This window comes from Pinus tabuliformis, chromosome 2_2 (genome assembly GCF_031772625.1).
Source record: "Pinus tabuliformis cultivar Carrire ecotype Pingquan chromosome 2_2, CPIR1, whole genome shotgun sequence".
Lineage (NCBI taxonomy): Eukaryota > Viridiplantae > Streptophyta > Pinopsida > Pinales > Pinaceae > Pinus > Pinus tabuliformis.
This window is the reverse complement of record NC_142300.1, coordinates 358,286,511-358,300,209: the sequence shown is the minus strand read 5'-3', so window position 1 is coordinate 358,300,209 and position 13,699 is coordinate 358,286,511. Positions and strand designations below refer to the sequence as shown.

The 13,699-nt window shown below is 37.5% G+C and overlaps 1 protein-coding gene across 1 annotated transcript; it reads right to left on the bottom strand.

Moving 5' to 3' along the window:
- Nucleotides 1–8,017: 8,017 nt before the first annotated feature.
- LOC149192725 (omega-3 fatty acid desaturase, chloroplastic-like) lies at nt 8,018–13,463 on the bottom strand. Its single transcript, XM_089404684.1, has 8 exons — nt 12,244–13,463; nt 10,514–10,603; nt 10,150–10,216; nt 9,804–9,896; nt 9,503–9,688; nt 9,197–9,277; nt 8,973–9,110; nt 8,018–8,656 (listed from the first exon to the last, which is right to left on the bottom strand). The coding sequence occupies exons 1-8, from the start codon at nt 12,759–12,761 to the stop codon at nt 8,477–8,479; spliced, it is 1,353 nt and encodes a 450-aa protein (XP_089260810.1). The 5' UTR covers nt 12,762–13,463; the 3' UTR covers nt 8,018–8,476.
- Between the last annotated feature and the right edge of the window lie 236 nt (nt 13,464–13,699).

Here is a 13,699-nt window from a genome sequence, read left to right as displayed (position 1 = left end):
CGTTGTATTAGATTTCATGATGTTTCATAATAGGCTGCAAAGTATTTCCATGCATGAACTAGGCAAATGAATGATGAAATTCTGTTTTCTTATGTTGTTGGAGATCTTTCTTGTTTTGACATGATTTATGGGTAAATTCCAATGATGTGTGTATTGCAGGAGTTTCAAGAGTGCAGGAAGATCTCATGTCAGCAGCCCCAGCCTAATCTCATCCATCCATAATCACCAAAAGCCACTAATTCCATAAAACGAGTTATCATTTCATAAGACCAACTTGCCATGCTTGTTGAGCAAATCCAACCATCCTAGAAACTTTGGTTTGAGTTCTGAGGAAGTCCTAGCCACTTCCTTGCCTTATTCCTTCCATCACTCACCTTCCCTAAGCCCTATACCACTGCCTAAATCACTCCTTATGCTTTCGTCTTGATCTTGTAGGAATACAGGGGATCCTATAGGTGCATTAGGACATCCTGTAGGACAACTTGTAGTGGCCTGTTTTGAGGCCGATTTGTGAAAAATGCATCAAGAAATATAGGAGAAGACCCCTGCTTGCCTCTCAAGCCTTCTGACCCTTCACAACCACCTCTCTCCACACCTAACCCACTGCCATACAATCAATAAGAATTAACATTCATGTTTTCACAAAAAAGACAAAAAGAAAAGGTTGTTGTGTTCATTCATATGCACAGCAGTAAAGTGTTTTGATTAGATCAGATTGCATGCTTAGGATAGTTAGGGTTCCACATGTGTTAGTTTAGAATTCTTCTGAAGCAAGATCTCTTAAAAGATAGCTAGATGAGTGGTGTGTTTTAAGCATTTCTTTCAATGTTTCATTATTGCAGTAGATAATATTTCAATTCTCTCAATTAGGGAAAAATTCCCCTTTCTCCATTGGTAATAGAAGGTTGGTTTGAGAAGCCCTAGTTATCTATCGCCAGCTCAGTAGTGACAATGAGTGGATCCATTGCATCTATTTGTGTATATAGCATTGTCACCTCCAAGTTTGTACGAACCCTGGGTTGATAAAGTAAAGTTGGTAGCCCCAGGAGTTGCAACATTCTTGCTGCAACGCTAGTGCTCATCATTAATGCTAATGAATTTTCATTCTCCATTGTTGGAGGCTTCTTTTCCACTAAGGGTGGAGGCGTATCGACCGTGGACTGCATAGGATCTTGTGAGGCTGAAGAATCACTAAATGTCTTTTCTTGTTGAGGGTGGACCTTCTTATTACTTGTCACATTCGTGACGTTTGAAGTTGCCTTTTGATCACGCCATCCATGGTTGGGTTTTCGCGGCTCTAGGGACCCTGACACCCCTTTAGAGGCAAGACATGCACTCTAAAGATGCCCGGGTTGCTGACAAGATCTGCATCTAAAAGTTGTGTTTTCATAGTCTAAAGGCTGATGGAGTTCCTTTCCATTCCATTTTAGGATGATTTTATCTGAGAGGCCTACACTTAAATCCAGTTCAACACAGATGCAGGCAAATGAGATGAACCTGTTAGCTAGTCTCTCACTATCTATTTTAACAAAGCGTCCAAGAGTGTTTCCAATAGCTTCAAGGAAATTTGATCGAAGCCACTAGAGGGGTAAGTTTGGGAGTCTTACCCAAACTAGAGTGGCTAAAGTCTTCATGGAGAGCGGGTTGAACTCTGGAAACCATGGCTAAATTGAGAGTCTCGCACGACCCCAAAACCAAGGACCCTGGTCAAAAATCCTCTGCATGTCTTCAAGATCCTTGAAAATGACAACAAAATAACCTTTGGAACAAAATAGTAGATCTATGTTATGTGTCCAATTCTGAAAAACCCATTCCTTGAGGGCTAGAGCCAAGGGCTAAAATCCATTAAAACGACATATGACCGCATGATGACCATAGAAATTAATTTGTAATTGGGTGTAGAGCACATTCATCTTGATTGTTGGAGCTTGCAATGTTTGTTCCACCACAAAGGCCTGGTCAGCAAGAGTCTTTGAAGGTTGAGAACTAGAGCCTGAATTGACAACTTCTTTAAAATAGAGGGGTTTTGAGGTAGAGGATGTCAAATTCCCTTTGGCCCCTTCTCACAATCCGGCAATGAGGGAAACAGAGGAACCCTTCTTGATGCCATAATCCCTCAGAGCATTTTCCGGATTTAATTTCCTGCCCCCATAAAGGAGTATCATACTCCCCTCTGGAATACTTGTTTATTTATAAATTATATCTAAAATTGAAGACACAACTTCCCATTCACAAACCATGAGACACAAAGATTTTACAGATAGGGTTTTAACAAATATGGGGAGTTTCTTAACATCGAAATCTCCAGTACCATCCAATGACTGAGTGGCATGAGGTTCTGGAACCCTCTTAGATACCAATCCTAACTGGAAAATTTTGTCCAATAGTTCATCGTCAACCGAGTCAGTGATTCCATTAGTATTAGGGCCAGTGGTGACCATGGAGAGGATGTTGGACCCTGTATGTTGCTTTACAAGGTTCTTATCGGTAAAACCCTCACTGTAGATTGACACCCCACGAGTTTCGTTGCCCCAGGTGAAGTCATTGCCATGGCTCATGAACCTTGGGAGTGCTTGATGGAATGTTGAAACCTTAAAATGCAGAGGCTTACCGGATTAGCCAACACAAAGGGTGGTGAAGTTCTTGGTCATCTTCAACACCTCATCAACGCAGGGCTCCACCACAATTGGGTCGGTTGGGGTATTGCCGACTTGTAGTACAAACAAAACCTTCGGAACTAGCATCCTACATTCGAAATCGTTCGTCCTCATCTTCAAAAGCTTCGTCCATTAACTTGATTCACCTCAAACATACTATAAAATGATACTTCGAATTTATCTTCAAAAAGAGAGTTGTGGGAAAATTTAAAGTAAGTTCAACATAGACTTATCATAAAGATTTTTATATTTTTATAAATATAAATTTAGAAGAAATTGACATACAAAATTCCTTGGAAAAATTCAAAAGATATGTTAAAATATTTTTTTTGTTTACTATGTAATGTGAGTCCTAAGATGATTCGCATGCTTAACCTGTGGCTTGAGTAGCCACGATCCAAGGGCATCTAAGCCATCAAAATCACCCAAGGATCACACCCAACCTAGGTCACACCAGCTCTTAGCATGGCTAGATTTTTTCCTACAAAGTTTTGAACTAGTGACCTTTATACCACAAAATGCCTTAAGATAACACTTTGTCATTACCTGCTCTATGCCCCGTGGGGATATATTGTAGTAAAATAGTATCTATATAAAAAAATTCAATTCTATCTTTGCTTTTAGCCTTTAAGTTAGTTTGCAGCATTAAGCACGTAGCTCTTTGGCCTGGGCTTCAAACTGTGACAATTCATAGGGCGCGAATTTTTATAACCATGTTTTGTATCTCTTTTGGGTGTTCTCATGGCCTTAGTTTTTAATTATGTTCTCTCTGATCTTAGTCCTCCCATCAATTCTCTTTTTACATGAGCCTCCTAGTTTCGAACCTCCACCATCTCTAGGTCTAGTCTAGCCCCTCCTCTATGTTTTTGGGGCATGTGGGCCCCTATCATATCCCAATTTTGGGACTTCTTGTGTTTGGACAAATTTTCTCATGTTTTCTTAGAATCACATCCCTCCCCTGTTCAACTATGCCATGTTGTATTCACACCCCAGGGTACATGGGACAAACATAGAGTTAGGCCACCTCCTTATTCACAAGCTCAACAAAGTCCAAAGTCATTTGCATCAACTTTTTTGGAAAATAATACATCCAAGATCAAAAAAAAAATCAATAATGATGAATAGGAATCATAAGTAGAAAGGAAAATGTGAACTCTTAGGTGAGTACACATGTGGGTTAGCATGGTACCACAAACCTCATTCTAGCCTTAGGGCTAAGAGGGAGGAAATTTTATTTCCTCTAGAAAAAATAAATAAATAAATTGGTTTTTTTTAGTTTTAGTAATATAATTTTGATTAAGTTCATTTTTTTGTAATTTAAAGTATGTTTTCGAATATATAAATAGATTCATTGCCTTAAAAATTTATGGGACATTAAAATTGTCTAGGCCTTATAACTCGAACTTGTGATTTAAATATATCTCTCCCAAATTTTAAACCAATTTAATTAACATCCCTAAAAGTATCTAAACATAGAAGAGTGAGACTATAACTTTCATGACTTATACATAATAAAATATAACAATTATAACTCATTTAAAAAGAAAATATTAAAACATAGAAAAATTAGACTATAATTTTCATAAATTATATCTACAAGAAAATGACAATTAAAACTCATTTAAAAGTGACAATGAAAATTAAAAAATGATAAAACTAGTGAAATAATTTTTTAAATCATAAAAAAAAATAATAATAAAATATTTTTCTTAATATACATTTTATCATATTAATTATTAATGAAAAACAATATCAATATTGACAAAGAGATGGAAACAATTTGCTCAACATGTTTTCTTATTAACTTAATTCACGTCAAGTATACCCTAAAATGATAATTTGAATTTATTTTCACAGAGATGTCGAGACTCCAATACAAGTTCAACCTAAAGTTAATATAAAAAAACATTTATATTGTTTCTACATATAAATTTAGAAGAAATTGACATAGATAAATTTGAAAAGATTCAATATATATACATAATTTTATTTTTGTTTTTAATTTTGATGTTAGTTTGCAAAACTAAGTAGGTAGCTCTTTGGCTTAGACTTCAAACTGGGCACTAGCTTTTACTACTACCTTTTTTTGTTTCTCTTTTGGGTGTTCTCATGACCTTAGTTTTTCTTACATTCTCTCTCATCTCAATCCTCTCATCTATTCCCTTTTTAGAGGAACCTACTAGTTTTGAACCTCCATCATCTCTAGATCTAGTCTAGCCCCTCCTTTGTGATTTTGGGTTGTGTGCACACCCATCATATCCTAGTTTGCAACTCCTTGTCACTGGTCAAACTTGCTATTTTTTCTTAAAATCGCATCCCTCCCCTGTTCCACTATGCCACTAGGTATTCACACCCCAAAGTACAAGGGACAAACATGGAGTTAGGCCACCTCATTCGCAGCATCAACACCTGGGATTAAAAAAAAAAAAATGATGAATAAGAATCATAGATAGAAAAGAGATTTTTTTCAAATGTGGAAGTATAGGAAAATGTAAGCAAGTAGATCCCTAACATGGGGAACCCATACAAGGAAAACAAGATACATGCAAACAATTGACCTATACTAGCGAATGGAATGGTCAAAAGCACAACAAGAAATCTTGCTTGGCATTGATAATGTACACTTACAATTGAGGAAACTGAATTTAAAAGTCTCCAAGCTAACAATGAAGATCACATATTTGGAATTCTCCAACTCATATGAAGACACAAGGGCCCCTAACACCACTCATGTGGATTCTCCTTCTAGTTAAATGGTTTCTTTTTTAGTTGTTATCTCTTAATTAGATGCAATAAGGTTGTTATCCAAGGCAATGACAAGAATCAAACTCATACTATATTTTCAAAGTTTATCAAACTCTTTAGTTTATTTGACTATGTGATATCATACACACCGTTGAAATGGCCAAAGGCAACCCTTTTGTGCTACTGGTCTGGTTCCTATAGACCACTAGCCATAAGGGGGACTTATTTTTGCTTTAAAGTAGTACAAGAATCTACCTAGCATTACAAAGAGAAAACTATTTATAATTGATATCAACACCAAAATTAATTTAAGACTCTACGAGGCAGCTCAATTGGCAATGACTATTTAATGAAGTATTACGCAAGCTATGCAATCCGAGATTCAAATCTCATGATCAACAGTTGCCTACTAAAGGGAGGTTATAATGATAGTGGTACCCTATTAGTAATTCTTCTAGATACAATTGATTGAATCTTTCTAGTTAAACCATCTTTGTTATTGAGAGATCACAGATTCAATTCTCTCGACACCATGAAGATTATATATATATATATATATATAACATTAATTCATCATTAACTATAAAATTATTTTAAAATTACTTATTAATATTGGATCATATTTGATCATATTTGAATTATTAAATAATAAATTCATGTTACTTTTTTTTTTTTTCACTACTGGTTCACGGATACCCAAGGTCAGTGGGTCCGCTACGTCTAGGATCGAACAACGCTAGGGTGGACCCCACCCGAAGGGGATCACACCCTTCGGCCTATTGACTGACCTAACCCCAAGAGCTTTCGGGTTTCGACCCTGTGACCTCCCATTGGCGAGGCCCCGGCTTGACCGATTGAGCTAACCCTTGGGGCTATAAATTCATGTTACTTGTATATTGGGCCAAACAATTTTAATGTTCTGAATTATTACATAAGAAATAAAAGACAAAATATGGTTAAATAGAGATTAAAAAAATCCAGTTCTTTAGTGACACTTTTTTGAAAGTTTTTCCGGTGGTCTTTTCCAATGTAATTTCTCTAAAATCCGGCAAGAATTTATTGAAATCACACGTTTGATGGGAAATCTCTGCACAATCCAAGTGCCCTAAAAGTTTTTCAGGGTGTTGAATCCATATATACAGTCAGAAAACCAGTTTAAATAACACAGACTGAGATTTCACTTCAAAATTTTCAGCAAGATTCTAACACCGAAAATCCAAAAAATCACACTAAAAACAACTCTGCAGTGGTGATTGATTGATTCTCCATTGTGAGAGTATTGGAAAGAGATGTCGGAAGATTTATTAAATGAGAAGTTACGGTTGTTATGGGAGTATTACGAAGGGATGTGAAAAAAATTCAAATGATAGTATGTGAGTCTGCATGCAGTGGGTGGTATGCATTTCATTGAATGGCTCAACATTTGTGCATGGCAATAATTTTATTAAATTAGCTGCCAACATTTGTGGCGGGTAGTAATTTTATTAAATTAGTTCAATATTTGCTCTTAGCCTTTATCATATAAAAACCTCTATCTACATAAACCACGAATAAAATATATAACATGAATTTTAAACCCTAATGGAAGGTATGAAATACACCTGGATTACCAAAAAAGACTTACTGAAGTCATCATATCAACATTGATTTAATCAACTATTGGATCCCACTGATTTTAGAAATAACATTATTTTCAATGAAAATGAATTGAAAGAATCCGAATACAGATTAAATACCAATACAGATTAAATACCAAAGTGCTTTTCAAATATCAGATTGATATTTCAGGTGAGTTGGTGATGATTCAATGAACATTTTTTTTTGGAAATGATACAAAAGAATAAAAAAAACATTTACACAAATAAAAGTGATGAGAATTATTCAATATAAAGTGTATTTCAAAGTTCAAGATTAATAGTGAGGGTGAATTGCTGATGATTCAATCAAATTTGAAAAATTATTGTTCATTGAAAAATGATTAAAGAGGGAAATTTTATAATTAAAAAAACCATTCACAGAGTGATAATTGAGAAAAATATTTCTGGATTGATATTAAAATGAATTGGTGAAAATTATGGAAATTGTTTTTGAAACCCTTGTTTAAAAATACTATGTAACACATGTTTCGGTGATGAAATTGAAGAAATGCAACTTGTACAATGTTAACTTAATGTGGAATTCATAGACCTTCCAGTGTTGTCCACCAATGTTCCATTCTCACGGTTATTTTAGTGTGACACAACGTTATCAAGTCATAATCTGATATGCATTCAAAACCTTAAAATCAAAACACAGACTGGTGTTATTTGTCATTGTTCTGATTGATGTTCAATTTATTTTATTTCACATGACGATTTATTGATATAGTACTAATGCTGAAGTTTAGGAAGGCATACTTTCAACACAAATCATTCAAAATGAGGATTATGACACACTACAGAATTCCAGTGATGGCAGCAATTTTCTAATTGATGATGGGTTAATTTTATTTAACATAAAGATTTATTGATATACTACTAATGCTGGAGTTTGGAAGGCATACTTCCAACACGGATCATTCAAGATGAAGATTATGATGCACTTCAGAATTCCAGTGATGGTGGAAAGTCTAAAACTTCGGGAAAAAAGAAAAGGTATTCATTAATAAATAAATAAATCATTATCTAAAAACCGATATAGTACATAGGAAAAATTCTCTAAGATCTCAAATCTCCGGAGACTTTCCAGGCCTTTTCAGTACCGGATTCCTAGCCAATACATTTGTAGATGTTATTTCTTGATATTTTAACCAAAGTATACTTTCCCAAGTTCTTTTGGGAAAATATACAACTTGAGCCCCTCTGTTTTCCAAATACTTTTAGAATGGCTCAAGGCTACAAAATATAAATTATCAGAAAGATAATAATCAAGACCTTTGAATTTAAATCTAAAATAGAAAGGCCGAATCATGCAACAGCTTTGAACATTTTACAAGCAGAGAAACAATGTCGAAGAATAGCTGCTGGAAAATGGCATATGTTAAAAAACTACCCGAGCCATATGTTAAAAAATACTCAGCCATTTTCAGATTGATTTCATCTTCTCGACTTTGTCATGTTAGGATCGGTTTGATAGAATACAATCTCTCCCTCATCATTAACATAATGATCTTGTGACATGCTCTTCATCAGAGGGTCCAGCAAGTGCAATGGCAGAGGACCGGACTGCTTCGGCTCCCGATAGTAATTTCCAAGCACAGGCTTTACTGCTTCAGTCTGTGTATCAGATTCATAAATTAGAATTCCCGCTAAACTAATACGATACTGGAATGAACAGTCAAATGTTATGACAATAACATACTGCCTAAAGTAATGTCATTAGGAAGAATTACATTATGTAAAATCAGAACATATTTTCAACGGGATTGTTTTATATGGTGAGCGTTGAGTATTTTTCCATGAAGAACATGTTCAAAATCTGTAGGAATGCTCACTCCTAATAATCTAAAAATTGATGAAAATCTCATAGAGGCATAGATTGTCTTAGTTATTTAATGCAGTTAACAGCCAATGAACATGCAGGAGAACTCACCGCTTCGACCAGGTGGTAGTGAGGTATTTGTGGAAACAAGTGATGCACAACATGAGTTCCAATATCATGATGGATATTGTTAATCAAGCCATAATCTCGATCAATGGTAGTAAGCCCTCCTCGGAGATAACTCCATTCCTACAGTGTAGCTGGAGCCTTAGTATTATCAAGCATTTAAAATTCTAACAACAAAAATACGAAGAAGCTAGTTATGCAATATGTACCTTGCCTCTGTACCATGGAAGCTTCTCATCGTAACCATGGTGATGAAGGTATGTCACAATATCTAACCACATTACAAAAATCTGCAGTCCATGACACATTCCAAAATACAATGTTATGATAGAGGCAGGCGGTTTTAAATAATCTATAGTCCCCAGAGCGTGCACTAGCAAAACTAGTCAGCTCCAACAGGACATGACACAAAAGAAGCAAAGCAAACCCAAAAGGCACTCTGCTGAAAATACCAAGAACATGGAAGTGAGACAATTTATAGGAAAACCATAGTGGAAATTCAGCAAGGTGATTACCCAGTAGGGAATAACATAGAACTTTATTATCCATGCAGGACCCATAAAAACTGTAAGTCCGGCTAGTAAAGCCACCATTGCACTCCAGCATGCTGTTGATGTAATGATATCTTTCTTCTCATTCGGAACAAATAGATCACTGTCCGGATGAAAGTGAGAACCTTCCTTTCCAGGACTTCTACCCCACTGAAAACATAGCCATTGCATGTACCAAATCAGAACCAGGTAATATATGTGAAGATACTTAAATACCATGAATGGTAAAAATGCAAGCACAAATTAAAAGAGAACACATACTTACCAGGTAGAAAGGATATGCAAAGAGGGGCCATGGGAAAGTAAACCGTAATTTCTTGGTTGTTTCATCCAAAGTGTCATATATCCTTTTAGACATCTGAAATTAGACAAAGCAGAATTAAGTAATTAGACAGAGGCTGTTCCATTACTCCAAAGTAGTTTATTGATTTTTATTCTTTGAAACATTTTCCCAGCATGGTGTGTTTTGGTGTGGAACTTAGAATTAATAAGTGGACTGGTTTGAGTGAAATTAGGAGCACCCAGAAACTAAATTATAAATTAATGGCAAAGACAAACCACTCGCATTACTCAATGAAATGCAATGTCAATGAATCATGTCAAATACTCACAGGATACCATGATTCGTCATTTTCTACATGTCCGTGATTCTGATGATGGGTTCTGTGACTGATTCTCCTGCAAATACACAATTTCTAATTACATTAAAAAATACTGTTTACATGTTCCAAAAGAAGAAAAAAGACACCAAAGACATCCTCACAAACTAACAAATTCCTCATCATCTCCAAGAACGATACAGCTTTAGCAGCACATAATGATAAAAGGAAGACAATGCAGCATAGATCTTGCAAGAATCTACTGCACATAGGTGAGGCTTTTATGTAACTTTACATTGGTAAAGCATGTTTGTTTATGTTGAAAGACATATATAAAAGGAAAACAACTGAGGATACAAAAGATTTTCTACTTTACCAGCCATGATAAGGTACGAGGATTGAAGAATGAGTCAAATGCCCAATCACACTGTTGAGTTTGTGGTTGCTAGAAAAACTTCCATGGCCACTGCACACAAACAATTTCCAAGAGTTTAGCCCAGTTTGAATCTTTCAGATGTTCAATAAAAGAGAGAGAACAATGATCATGCATAAGGCTACCTTTAATCCATAATCCAGGCAAGGAATACCCCAATTTTATATTTCCTTTCCACTTCGATATTATATTTAAACCACAAGGAGAAATCCGGATTCCTTAATTTTAGGCAATTATTGACCAGGCCCCCCAAATGAGTGCACCCACACACACTAGATGGAAAAGACAAGCATAATACAGCCTATAATCTGTAGGGTCACAATGATACACAGTTTTGATTTTGATTTTATGATCGAAGCTCGGAGCTCAAAGGTAACTCTGTATTTATCACGAATCCATGCCGTCACCTGTCCTTGCTAGATCCAAACTGATTGCTTCAATCATCAAAATATTTTCGCTTATGATTTCACTCATTGCAGGTCACAATGTGATTCAGGGCTCCCTTCAAATCACCCTCCCCAAAAGGATCAAACAATGTTGCTCAAAGAAATATGACCACGTTTGCCATGTCTGCTGGTTGGAATGTTGCAGAAATTATAAACTGTTTCCATCCATAAGTTGCAAAGCTCAAAGTAACCTAACCATCATGCTAAGCTAGTTCCTGACTTGTCCAGAATGTTAAACCGTTCAGCATGCAACTATAAGAGAACAGGCCTGGAACACAAAGCACCACCAGCCAGCGGGAAGGGCCTTTGAAAGATGGCAGTATTTAGCCCAGAGATGAGAACTCACAACTAAAGACCTTAAGGCCAACTACCTATGGACATGGGTTCTTAACCAAAATGCAACAAAGTGCCAGACCCGGATATCAGAAAGTACCCCACCATCAATAAAAATTCAACCCACAAAACTTTATGTGGAGTTAATAGGACCCTTTACCCAACCAGCCTTCACGTAAAGCATGGGCAGGTTCAGACGACCAGGAACCGTAGCATAGGGATACTGTCAACAGTTTGTCGCCTCTTAATACCTACCACTTTTGAGGGCCTTCCTGGAAGAGCGTGGAAAACTGAAATCTCAAAAAATCTGCAATCCCAGTGTTCAGAAACTGCAATCCTAGACTAATTCGGCATCTTCAAATCTACCCTGATGATTGAAATGACGATTTGAGGGTTGCGAATGGCAATTTCGGCGATTCATGGTCTACCAGATTCCAGAAGGATATGGGGAGATTTGAGTGCCCCTTATCCAACGTATCCTGGAAGTACCCAATCCGTGAAGGGAAGACATTTCCAAACCTTATTGGCAAGAACGGCCCAGCCAGCAGAGAGTTCTAGGACGATGCGATCTATAAGTGTGCCGCAAGACATTTCAGGGAATACAATGTGCCACAAACCAGGAAAAGTACTTCTTGAATTCAGACCATAAATAAACGGCTAAACAACCATTATTTAACTACTGGTTAAATCCAAACCATCAATTGATGAACAGCTATAATGACCATGATTTAACTACTTCTTACATCCAAACCATCAACATATGAACATAAAACAACCATTACTTAGCTACTTCTTAAATCCAAACTATCAATTAATTAACAGCCACAACAACCGTTATCTGCAGAAAAATACTGGCAGAAGCAGAGAAGAGACCTAAGGAGCATGGAAACTCACCAGTCATGTCCCAGCACAAAAAGTGCCCAAAACATTGTCCCCTGAGCAGCCCAATAAATGGGCCAAAACACCCAATTGTTAAAATAACTAGCTGCAGCCGCCAGCCCAACCACAACAGCTACATCCCTCACAACATAGCTCATAGACTTCCAAGGATCCTTCGCCCAGCAATGCTTCGGAATGGCTGCTCGAATGTCTGCCAAGGTGAACGGAGGAGGCGCGCTCGGATCAAAGCCCGCTTCACCATTCTCATTATCTGAAACCAAAGTAGGCCTAAGAGGCACTGCAACACCGGTCTCCCCTGCTAACCTCGGTCCACTGCGCAAGGGACCGTAAGGGAAAGCACCAGCACCCTTATGCTTAGGAAAAGACCTCCCCAGACACAATGAGGGCAAGGATCTCAACCCCACAATAGCAGGAAGAGATGCTTGAGGAACCATGGGCTTGTGTTTTGAGCCCAGTTTAAGAGATGGCGCCGTTTTCAAAACACAGCAATCAGATAATACGGAGAACGCCATTACTGCAATGAATACTCAATTATTACCCGCCTATGAATCAACTATAAAAAATGGTAGCCAGATCAAAACCCAAGCAAAACACCAGTCCTAGGCAATAAATTGGGCTCAAACTATAGCTTTTCAATTAGCTGTGATCGATAACCAGATGCAGAGGAAAGGTCGGATTTAGCATGAACTGAAAGCCGGGACACGGTAAGATATAAGGGCAAGATCCGGATTGGATGGGGGCGTAGAGTTTGAATGAAACGATTCGAAGTTTCCGCTTCAGATCATCTCAGCCATACATTACACGCTTTCCTCTTTGAATGTCCCCTCCGCCTCCTCACTTCTCCGACCTCAACCTGCACCTTCACATATGTTTCTTATGACCAACTTCTATGTGCAATCTATCGTCGTCGTCCAGACTAGTCCTGGTGTCAGCAATCTTTACAAAAATACGGGACCCAGAAGCCCTCGATTGGCATAAAATAACCAGATATTAAACCCTAGGATCTGCTTTAAACCCTTGTTACTGTATCTAGTGGCGACAAACTCGCATGTCCAGCATGTTGGCTGTAAGATTCCGACCTCTGATTTCTTCAAACTCCTTCGTGTCCGCAGAAGCCATGACCCACCATCAAGAATTCCGTCAATCGAAGCGTAAGTTGCTTCTGGTCCGATAGGGGATGTGGCACGGAATCGCCGAGTTGTGCGTTCAGTTGTGTGATTGGTCTGACCGTCGGCTGACAGAAGATTGTGCAAGCTGGATGTGATAGCGTGGACGTGGCCCGGAGAGAACCCTATCATACCCTAACCTAACATAAACCATTCACTCCTTATCTCTCTGTACCTGCCGGCCTAGCCAATTATCCAAAAGGCTATGACCCAAAATGCACCAACGCAAAACTGTTGTGGTTAAAAATATCTGATCAAAGTGGTCCAGTAGTGCTTTAATGTTC